The sequence below is a fragment of the Sus scrofa genome, chromosome 13, assembly GCF_054392235.1.
Source record: "Sus scrofa isolate SSC_HxYL_T2T_F1_AM1 chromosome 13, Sscrofa_HxYL_maternal_Yorkshire_Landrace_v2.0, whole genome shotgun sequence".
Lineage (NCBI taxonomy): Eukaryota > Metazoa > Chordata > Mammalia > Artiodactyla > Suidae > Sus > Sus scrofa.
The window spans coordinates 65,286,659-65,298,754 of record NC_139395.1 but is presented as its reverse complement, the minus strand read 5'-3'; the positions used below and the strand labels follow the sequence as shown (position 1 = coordinate 65,298,754).

The following is a 12,096-nucleotide window of genomic DNA, read 5'->3' as shown; positions in this document are numbered from 1 at the left end:
CTCTTTTTTTTTTGCTTTTTAGGGCTGCACCCACACAATATGGAGGTTCCCAGGCTAGGCATTGAATCAGAGCTACAGCTGCCAGCCTACCCCAGAGCCACAGGAACGCCAGATCTGAGCCACATATGCGGCCTACACCACAGCTCATGGCAATGCCAGATCCTTAACCCACTGAGTGAGGCCAGGAATGGAACCTGCAACCTCATGGTTCCTAGTTGGATTCGTTTCCACTGTGCCATGAATGCCTAAAAATGATTCTTTTATCTGGTTATTTGTTATGCCCCAGGATCCAATCAAAGTTTGTTCATTGCATTTGGTCATTTCATTTGTTTAGTCTTCCACCAATCTAGGATATCTTTTTCATGACATAACAGATTTTGTAAAGTCCACTTGCCTTATTGAATGCCCCATGTTCTGGAATTTGTTGCTTTCTTCAAGATTAAATTCAGATGAGATTTCTAGTAAGAATTATAATACATGATATTGTGCATCTTTCACTGTATCATATCACTGGACATATAATGTCAGGCTCTAGAAGAAGCGGAGATGCCAAAACCAAATGTTTGGTTAAAATGGTGATTTCCATATTTCTTTGTTGTGAAAGCACTTTATTTCCCTTTGTAATTCATTATATGTGGGAATGATTTTTTTAAGACTGTAATTATCCTGTCCCACACCATCCTTCTATCTAGTAATTTTAGCATTCATGGATGATTTCTGTCCAAATCAGTTTAACATTGAGTACTACAGCATTGTGATTTTAAAAATGTTCTATTATTTTATGTCATTGGTTTGATAAAACATTCTATTCACATTCTTAGAGAATCATTATTATTTGAATTTATGCCATTTTTGCCATTGCCAGGAGAAAAACTTTCAAAACAGCAGCTGCATAATTCTAACATCATTAAGAAATTAAGAGCTAAAGACAAAGAAAATGAAAATATTATTGCAAAGCTGAACAAAAAAGTTAAAGAGCTAGAAGAAGAGTTACAACACTTAAAACAGGTGAATATTAACCATTCCCTACATGTATATATTGTTATTACCTTCACTCTGAACAATTGACCATGATTTATAAAACATTTGAAATCGTTTATAAAGGTATATCATTTGGGAAGAATTTTTCAAGCAATTTAATAGGAAAATCTAAGATCTTTCTTCATTATTGTAGCACTTGAAATTCCTGGAATACAATGATTTACCGTGATGTTTTTTCCGTTTTTATAATATAGGTCCTTGATGGCAAAGAAGAGGTTGAGAAGCAACACAGAGACAATATTAAGAAACTTAATTCTGTGGTAGAACGCCAAGAGAAGGATCTTGGCCGACTTCAATTAGACATGAATGAACTTGAAGAAAAGAACCGAAGTATTCAGGCTGCTCTTGACAGTGCATATAAGTAAGAAAATGAACAAATATGCAACTCATCAGTTATTAGAGCAGGTTGTTGAAGAAACACTGTTTCTATTATCTGATCATTTATAAACTTACCTATATATGAACTTAAAACTAGTTAAAGCAAGTTCAACAGAAAGTCCTTACTGTAGTTAGTGTTTATTGTGTGGTAAACTCCTTATTCTATAAATCTGAAGGAAACTTTGTTGTTGGTCATGTAGTTAACTGTATATTATTTTAAATAGAAAATTATCTGTTTAATTTTTTTAAGGGAACTTACTGATCTCCACAAAGCCAATGCTGCAAAGGATAGTGAAGCCCAGGAAGCTGCTCTGAGTCGTGAAATGAGAGCTAAAGAAGAACTTTCTGCAGCACTGGAGAAGGCCCAAGAAGAAGCCCGTCAGCAGCAAGAAACATTAGCAATTCAAGTAAGCCATGGATGATAAATTAGTCTTTAAAATCTTTGTTTGTGCTTCTGCAAAGTAAAGAATCCATTAGTTAGTTTGAATTAAACTTATGACTTGGCACATGTGTTGCATTTCCTTTATGATCCTATTGAGTTCTTTTCTAAAAGTACGGGATCGTGCCAAACTTAATCAATTGTGTTTTTTAAAAACTGTTGTTAAAGTGATGCTTACGTTATACCAGTATTGCTTATTTTTTTGTGTGAATTTCAGAGTTTTTTGAGAATATTATGAAAACTAAAGACCTTCTTAGCAGAGAAATGCACATGCAGATAAATGCTAAACATTATATATGATTTCAGGAGAATCTTTGTAACTCCTGACCTCATTCATAACATCTGTGAGAATCTATGGCCTTCAAATGAAGGAAGAAAACCAACATTTGTCAGGCTTTGTCTTATAAAATCATCAATTGATAGATATTTAGTTTATTTACACTTAAATTTTATTTGTGTATTTTTATTGAGTTATGTATAGTATTGTATAAGCTTTAGGTGTACAACAGTGATTCACAATTTTTAAAGGTTCTACTCCATTTCTAGTTATTAGAAAATATTGGCAAGGAGTTCTCTGGTGGGTTGGTGAGTTAAGGACCTGGCATTGTCACTACTGTGGTTCTGGTCACTGCTGTGGTGCAGGTTTGATCCCTAGCCCTGGAACTTCTCCATGTTGTGGGCTCAGCCAAAAAACAAACAAACAAACAAAAGCCTGGCTATATTCCCTTTGTTGTACAACATATCCTTTTTTAGGGTCATACTTGCATCATATGGAGGTTCCCAGGCTAGGGGTCAAATCGGAGCTGTAGCTGCTGGCCTACGTCACAGCCACAGCAATGTCAGATCCAGCCTCATCTGCTACCTATACCGCAGCTCATGGAAATGCCAGATCCTTAACCCCACTGAACAAGGCCAGGGATCAAACCTGTGTCCTCATGGATACTAGTCAGATTTGTTTCTGCTGAGCCACAGTGAGAACTCCTACAACATATACTTGTAGCTTATTTATTTATTTTATAAATGGTAGTTTATATCTCTTAATCCTCTCCCCCATCTTGCCCCTTCCACCTTCTCTCTCTCCAGTGATAATCACTAGTTTGTTCTCTAAATCTGTCAGTCTTATTCTTTTTTGTTATATTCACTAGTGTGTTTTATTTTTCTAGATTCCCCATATAACAGATATGATACAATATTTGTCTTTCTCTGACTTATTTCACTAATCATAGTACCCTTTATCCGTGTTGCTGCACATGGCAAAATTCAGCTCTTTTCTGTGGCTGAATAACATTCTAGTGTATATGTATATCAATCTTCTTTATCCATTCCTCTGTTGATGGACACATAGGTTCTTCCATATCTTGGTTATTGTAAATAATACAGCTATGAACATTTGGGTGCATGTGTTTTTTTTCAAATTTCCTTTGGATATATACCTAAGAGTCTTTATACTTTTTGATCATTATGAATAATGCTGCTCTAAACATTGATTTACAAGTTTCTGTGTAAATTCTTTTATATATACACCTTTGGATCATATGGTAATCCTATGTTTAACCTTTTCAGGAAGTACCAAATTTTCCCTAGTGGCTGCACCATCTCACATTCCCACCAGCAATATATAAGGGTTTCAGTTTCTCTACATTCTTGCCAATATATTTTTTTTTCATTTTAGCCCTTTAAGAGATGTAAAATGGTATCTGATTGTGATGTTGATTTATATTTTCTTAGTGTTTAATGATGTTGAACATCTTTTTATCTGCTTATTGGCCATTTATGTATCTTTGGAGAAATTTATTGAAATATTTAAATCCTTTGCCCATTTTTAGATTATCTTTTTATTGTTTATTTGGAAGAGTTCTTTATATATTTTGCTTATTAGACCCTTGTCAAATGTAGGAATTGCAAATATTTTCTCCCACTCTATAGGTTCTCTTTCACTTTTTTCATAGTGCTGTTTGATACAAAATTAAAGTTTTTTAATTTTAATGAAGTCTGACTTAGCTATTTTTTTCTTTTGTTGCTATTCCTTTGGGCATTGTATTTAAGAAACTGTTAGCTGGAGTTCCCATCGTGGCACAGCCGAAAACGAATCCGACTAGGAATCATGAGGTTGCGGGTTGGATCCCTGCCCTTGCTCAATGGGTTAAGGATCTGGCGTTGCCGTGAGCTGTGGTGTAGGTTGCAGACACTGCTCAGATCTGGCATTGCTGTGGCTGTGGTGTAGGCTAGCGGCTACAGTTCCGATTCCACCCCTAGCCTGGGAACCTCCATATGCTGCTAGTGTGGCCCTAAAAAGACAAAAGGCAAAAAGAAAAAAGAAAAGAAAAGAGAAGAAACGGTTACCTAATTCACTATCATGCAGGTCTTCTTTCTTTCTAAGAGTTTTATAGTCTTAGTTCTCATATTTAGGTCTTTTGCATGTAAACATTAAGTTGTACCAGCACTGTTTGTTGAAAAGACTATTCATTCTTTATTGACCTCAATACACTTTTGTATTAATTTCACATGAATATATAAAAATTTACATGATTCCAAAGTGAGAGCTATATTACAAAATATACTAAGCCAATATTTGCTTCTAACTGAGGCCCTCTCCATTCCCTTTATTTGCCTATATACAACCACTTTATTAGTGTTTGGTTCATTTTGACAGTGTTTCTATTTGGAAATGCAAGAAAATATACATATCTACTTTTATTTATATACTCCCAGGTATATATACACACATGCACTTATACACATATTTATTTGTAGTGCTCTCATCCTTCCTACATAAAATATAGTTTACTATTTATACTGTTTTACAGCTTGTTTTATATACTTAATAAAATATGGTGATCATTGTATGGTAGAACATAGAGCATTTTAAAAAGTTCCTTTAAAAAAAAATTCCTTTTTATGGTTCTTATTGATGGATATTTGGTTGTTTCCAATACTTTGCTCTTGCAAATCACACCATGGTCCATTTGCCCCTTGTATCTTCCATTCCCATACTAGATAGATAGATAAAACATTAATATTTTAAATTAAAAATACAGTAGAATAATAATAAAGAAAAACTGAGGGAATGGGAGTGTATGGGACTACCATTCAAAAAGGCATCACCTTTTACAAGTACTCTCAGTTTTATGTATCACCTTCTTGTTCTTATCTCCATGTACATTTTTTTTTTTTTTTTTTTTTTTTTGGCTGTGCCTGTGGCATGTGAAAGTTCCTGGGCCAGGAACCCTAGCCACAGCAGCAACCCGAGCTACTGCAGTGATGATGCTAGATCCTTAACCAGCTGTGCCACAAGGGAACTCCTTCATGTACGTATTTTTTATACTTGATATCATACAGATAACTTTATAGTTTTTCATTTAAGATTCATTTGTACGTTTCTACATATTTGTATGTGTATTTTAATTTTTATTGGGTATATCCATGTTGTATTAACATTTGCAAAAATAGATTATTACTGCTCATGGATGTTTACAATATTTCTTGTTTTGTTTGTATTTGCTAGTCTAGCTAACAGTGTAGAGAACATCTTTGTTTGTTTATAGATCTGCTTCCATAGAGTAAATTCTCAGGACTAGGATTATCAGGTGAAAGAATGTAAAAAGTTTGATGATTATTCTTTCAACCTGTTGCCATAATGCTTTCCAAAAAGGCAATAGCAATTTACAACATGTGCAGCTGCATGTAAATATAGCAGCAAGTTTTTATAGCTAATATATCTCCTATCACATTCTGCCTTACACTGCAAACAGATGCATTGTCTTTCCTCCTGTATTGTGTTCCAGAAGTTGGGCCTTGGATAAATTTATATGCTTTTTGTATGTAAGTGTGTGTACCTAATAGTACTTTCCTAAGTACATAATTGAATACATATGGTTTTGGGATTGACTAATGAGTGAGATGCGTGGTAATCATACATAGAAGCTAATTGTGTGGTATAGAGTGTTATACATGAATGCTAAGTCAACACAAAATGTGCAGTTAGCAGGAAGTTATAGACAATATCCTGATATTTGTTGTTGATAGTGTGTTGGTTCTCCTCATACAGGTGGGTGACCTTAGGCTGGCATTGCAACGTGCGGAACAAGCAGCTGCCAGAAAAGAGGATTATTTGCGCCATGAGATCAGTGAACTCCAGCAGGTATTGTGAGAGTTTTCTTAAACGCAAGTCTGAGATGTATTTTTCTAAGAATAAAAAAATGACTCAGTGGGGGTAATGTTCTTAGAGTTGAGAAGATTACTACCGTACTTATTTTCTGTATTTTTGTGGCTTTTGTGAATAAAATCAGAATGGGCAGCTTAAAAATGTATAAGAAAAGCCCAAATTTGGCTTTCTAGGAAATAATTTTATCATGATAGATGTATTATATATTCAGTATCGTTCTTTCATTTGTAATGGCTAATTTATTATTATCAGTCTTTGATTACTGTGGGGCAGATAAGCAATATCCAGTTTCCATGCCACTACTCTGTTAGTTTCAGTCCATGAACATATATAGGAGATGGGAGAGAAAGTGCAACTCTGAATGATCTTTCTGTTTTTATAAATACTTTGAAATATTTGGATGAGGAGGCAACTACTGGGAGGTTTGAATGATACTCTTTATTACTTTAATGTAATCAAAGGCTGTCTTTATTGTAGAAATGCTTTGTAAAGAAGCACTTATTTAGTTACTTTGTTATGTAGCTTAACTGTAACTTAAGGATTGGATAGTTAGAAAATAATTTAATAAAAAACAAATAGTTCTGTCTTGGAGAAATTTTTTTTTTTGTAGACATCTCTATAAGGTTTGCTAGCATTTTTAGTGTTTTTATCATTGTCAGTAGTAATAACTTAAGAATGTCATGATTCAGAGACTCCAGGAAGCAGAGAATCGAAACCAAGAACTGAGTCAAAGTGTTTCATCAACAACAAGACCATTGCTTCGACAGATAGAAAATTTGCAAGCAACACTAGGGTCCCAGACGTCGTCATGGGAGAAGTTAGAGAAGAATCTTTCTGATAGACTTGGTAATTGCTTTAGTTCTTAAGCTTAATGCAGAAGCCCTTCCATCTTCTTTGTAGAATTAGGGTAATGGTATAAAATTGAAATTCACTTGATCTCATGGTTTATCTTGTGTCTAACTTGTAGATTTTTATCTCTTCTCCTCTTTTACAGTTATTTTCTAATATCTTAATTGACTCTTTCAAACCATTCCTTACATGATGTGTCAGGAACTGTCCAAAATACTTCCATGTCATTCTTTTGTTTATTTTCACAAATTGTTACACTCAGTTGTTTTCTTGTCCATTCCTAAATCTGACCTCTTTCTAGCTTGTCCACAGTAGCATAGGAAGTAGAGTCAGATATGATTCTAGACAGTGGTGGAATTCCAAGAACAGAGATTCTAAGTTGGATCAAGATCAAATTCTAGCAAACAGTACTATGGAACCATAAGATTCCATATTCTCCTTTACAGGAACACCCTAGGTTGCCCTTTTGTGCTATTAATAAACAGAAAATTATTCTTTCAATATGCTTATTCAAGCACAGACAGGTAGTATAAGTATATATTAGATATCCCTGAAGCTAGCAAATAGTGAAAAAATTCCTATGTTCATTCTCTTCCTAAAATTAGCTCTAATTTGAGAGACATTATGGTGTGATAAAAAGCAGACCTGAACGAGTGTTAGGAGACTTGGACCTAGGGTTTTAATGTTTAGTTTTGAATCATCCAGCCAGACAGTATGGAGCAAGCCACTTACCTTCTCTGGACTATTCCTTGTCAGTCATGAAGGGTGAACTAGATTAGTGGCTTTCAAACAGTATTCAGAAGATCCTTTGGATGTCTTAGGGCTAGCTTCATGGGGAGAGGAAAGCTCAATAAGTAAGGTGCTGGGCTCTCTCCAGGCTGCTTTGATGAAATGAAAGTAATGCCTCCTTTTGTCTATCTTTTTTTTTTTTTTTTGTCCACATCCACATCCTGGGCCAGGGATTGATCTGCCACAGCTGTAACTAGAGCTATAGCAGTGATAACACCAGATCCTTGACAACACCAGATCCTTAACCCAATGGGCCATGAGGGAATTCCTGTCTATATATATTTTTTTGTAGGTCTGTGTAACACTTCGTCTATAAATAGATTCATCTGCTTAAAAAAAAAAATCACTGAACAGAGGAACCTTCAAATATTGTTTAATTTCTAGGTATAAATTTTAGGTCTGGAGTTTCTTGGTGGCTCAGCAGATTAAGGGTCCAGCATTGTCCCTGCTGTAGCTCAGGTCACTGCTGTGGCATGGGTTTGATCCCTGCCATAGAAACCTCTGCATGCCATGAGTGTGGCCAGGAAAAAGAAAAAAAAAAAAAGGTCTATTGTTTATCTGAAATAACTTTTTGAGGCTCATTTGTTAGGAGATATCTGAAAGTGACACCTCCTGAAATGAATATTTATTTAAGCAATAAATGAAAACTAGATGCTATTATTTTTATAATAATAAAATTGGAGCCTCCATATCCTCAGGGATACATGGTATTGTACTGGAATATAAGCAAAGCCCCAGGACAAACATACTATGAAATGAATGCTGTAAATAAGAGCATAGATGCAGTATAGAACAGAATATAAAATGTAAAATAGAGATGTTATTAGGTCTACTTTGGTGAGGGAAAAACAGAATTCTTGCATTGGTTAAATCTCAGAACCTTATCCACTCGTCTTTTTTTTTAATTGTAATTTTCAGTTGAGATTCATATGCAGTTATAAGAAATAATACAGAATGATCCCTTGCACACTTTCCGCAATATCCACATATTAACATTTTGCAAAATTATAGTTGATTATCATATGGACATTATTCTGATTTTATTCCGATTTTCCTAGCTCTACTGGTCCTCTTTTTTATGTATGTGTGTGTCTATGTGTGTATTGAGTTTTGTACAATTTTGCCCCTGATGTAGGTTCATTTATCCATTACTGCAGTCAAGATATTGAATAGTTTCAACACCACAAATATCCCTTATTTTGCCCTTTCATAACTACACTTAACTACCCTCATGGCCCTCCCTTCCTGTCCCAAATCCCTGGCAACCACTATCCTCCATCTCTAAAATTTTGGAGTTTCAAAACGTTACATAATAGAATTGTATAATATATGACATTTTTGGAATTGGCTTCTATTGCCCTTTTTTTTTTTTTTTTTTAGGGGCGCACCCTCAGCATGTCGAAGTTCCCAGCCCAGGGGTCGAATCAGAGCAACAGCTGCCAGCCTACGCCACAGCCACAGCAATGCTGGATCCCTGACCTACTGAGTGAGGAGCCAAGGATTGAACCCGCATCCTCATGGTTCCTAGTCGGGTTCGTTAACCACTGAGCCACAAAGGGAACTCCTCATTTACATTCTTGTGTGTCTACGATTTAATATTTATTGCTGCGTTTTTCTGTGTATGTAGTACCTCTTGTTTAACCGTCTACTTGACAGAGGATGTCTGGGCTGGATCTAGATTTTTGTCTGTACAGACAAAGCCACTATGAACATTCATGTACTTGTTTTAGTGTGCATTTAAGTTTTCATTTCTTGAGATCAATGCCCAAGTGTGCAATGACTGGGTTGTATGGATAGTTGCATGTTTAGTTTTTGAAGAAGATACCAAACTGTTTCCCATTGTGGCTGTACATATGAGAGTAATCCAGTTTCTCTATATCCTTGCCTACATTTTCTTTTAGTGTTGTCCTTTTTTTTCTTTTAGTCATTTAGATAGGTGTGCAGTGATAGCTTATTATGATTTTCATTTTCCTCATGAATGATGGTGAACATCATTTTGTGTGCTTACTTTCCATTTGTAAATCCTTTTTGGTGAAATGTCTGTTGATATCTTTTGCTCATTTTCTAATTGAATTGTTTGTATTTTCACAGTTGAGTTTTGAGACTTCTTTGTATAACCTAGTTATATAGGTTATATAACTAGTCGTATATAATATGGCTTACATTTATTTCTCCAAGTCTATAACTTGTCTTTTCATCTTTTTCACATAACTCAAAAGTTTAAAATTTTCTTTTTTTCTTTTAAGTTTAAAATTTTCTTGAAGTCCAGTTTATCAATTTTCCTTTTTATGGCTCATGCTTCTTGTGTTAAACCTAAGCACTCTTTGCATAACCCTAGATCCTGAAGATTTCTTCTTTTTTTTTTCCCTGAAAGTTTCATGGCTTCTTTTTTAATTGAACTGTAGTTGATTTACAATATTATGTTAGTTTCAGGTATACAACATAGTAATTTGATATTTTATAGATTATACTTCATATACAGTTATGATAAAAATATTGGCTATGTTTCCTGTGCCAAGAAAATACATTCTTGTAACTTATCTATTTTATACCTGGTAGTTTTTACCTCTTAATCCCCCTCAACCATTTACTCCTCCCCTTGGTATATTTTGTTTTACATTTAAGTGTATGGTCCATTTTGAGTAGATTTTCTTTTGCAGTGTCAATTTTAGCTTAAGGTTCTTTTTCTTTGCCTTTCAATAACCATTTGATCCAGTACTGTTGGTTGATTCACTGCTCTGTTAACACATGACTCCACTTCCAAATTAAAATATTTTGGTCAAAAAAAATGATAAAGCATGTATAAATTATTATTATTATTTTTTGTCTCTGTAGGTAGTCCTGCCTTAGTCAGTGAGTACCTAAAAAGTTTTAAATGTGGCTACTTGCCTCATTAAAAGTTTGAAGTCAGAATCTACTTGGTATCTTGGCCTCTGGAATATACATCTATATGATTTTTCTTTTTTATCTATCATCAGGTGAATCCCAGACCTTGTTGGCAGCAGCAGTTGAGAGAGAACGTGCAGCTACAGAAGAACTTCTTGCCAACAAAGTTCAAATGTCTTCTATGGAGTCACAGAATTCTCTCTTAAGACAAGAAAACAGTAGATTTCAGGCCCAGCTTGAATCAGAGAAAAATAGACTAAGGAAACTAGAGGATGAAAATAATAGGTGGGTGTGTTTCTTGAATATTATTCTTTATAGTTCATGGAATTTTAAAAGCAGTTTAAAAAATATATTGTTTATTTTTAGCTTCATAGCACTAAGAACTAAAAATGCATACTTTTAGTGTTTGAAGCCAGAGTCATTTCTAATAGGATATTATAGCAAGATAGGACTGGGATTCATTGAACCTTGCATAAGCTTTTGAAATTGTGTGGCACGTTCTGAATATATTTGCATTTTCCAGGGAAAGGATTCATTGCTTTAATCAGATTTTTTTAAAGAAATCTATTACCACAAAATAGTTGAAGACCTCTCACTGTAGTTATTTTAATATTATACGGATTTAAACATTGTTTCAGTCTTTTTATTTTATTTTATGTCTTTTGTCTTTTTTAGGGTCGCATCTGAGGCATATGGAGGTTCCCAGGCTAGGGGTCCAATCGGAGCTGTAGCTGCTGGCCTACGCCACAGCCACAGCAATGCAGGATCCGAGCCACATCTGCAACCTACACCACAGCTCATGGCAACGCCGGATCCTTAACCCACTGAGTGAGGCCAGGGATCGAACCTGCAACCTCATGGTTCCTAGTCAGATTCGTTTCTGCTGCATCACAACAGGAACTCCTGTTTCAGTCTTTTTAAATAAATGTCTGGGCTCTGTGGAAACCACAAGCTATAGAATCCATCTATCTTATGTTATATTAAGGCTATGATTAGTGTTTTTACCCTCTGAGTTCTTCCTTGAAAATTTTACTTTTAAAAAAGTAGTCCAGCAAAAATGATTTATAAAATAATATATGAACTTTTGCAGACATTTTCATAGAACTCCCTAATAAGCTTTTGTAGAATCTGAACATATTATAGAATGGTGGTATTCAAAATTATTTTCAAAAAGTCTCTTTTTAACTGAAATCTTAACATAGAGCACCGATAAATGAAATACACAAAAGCAGTAGTGCAGCTTCTACATAAAAACCGAGTCATCTGGAAAATTCAGTTGGAAAATCAAGCTGGTAATAAAAATGACTACTAAATATATAACTGGAGTTAATAAGTAGTGAGTTTTTAATAGTATGTACTATCATCTTTTTTGTTTTAATTCCCTCTGCTTAATAGGTACCAGGTTGAATTAGAAAACCTAAAAGATGAATATGTAAGAACACTTGAAGAGACAAGGAAAGAAAAGGTATTTCTATTAATGTTCGCTCACCTCTTAGGGCTTCCATTAGAGAAAGGCTGGGGATTAGTAGCAAACTAATGAGACGACAAG

The 12,096-nt window shown here is 34.8% G+C and overlaps 1 protein-coding gene across 1 annotated transcript in view; it reads left to right on the top strand.

Moving 5' to 3' along the window:
- TMF1 (TATA element modulatory factor 1) overlaps positions 1–12,096 on the top strand; it is a 33,131-nt gene that overhangs the window by 13,577 nt on the left and 7,458 nt on the right. Inside the window, exons 6-12 of the mRNA XM_021069200.2 lie at positions 866–1,008; positions 1,236–1,402; positions 1,670–1,826; positions 5,907–5,999; positions 6,713–6,869; positions 10,640–10,832; positions 11,943–12,012. Of these exons, the coding sequence (XP_020924859.2) occupies positions 866–1,008; positions 1,236–1,402; positions 1,670–1,826; positions 5,907–5,999; positions 6,713–6,869; positions 10,640–10,832; positions 11,943–12,012 (980 nt within the window). The remainder of the gene's footprint in view (positions 1–865; positions 1,009–1,235; positions 1,403–1,669; positions 1,827–5,906; positions 6,000–6,712; positions 6,870–10,639; positions 10,833–11,942; positions 12,013–12,096) is intronic.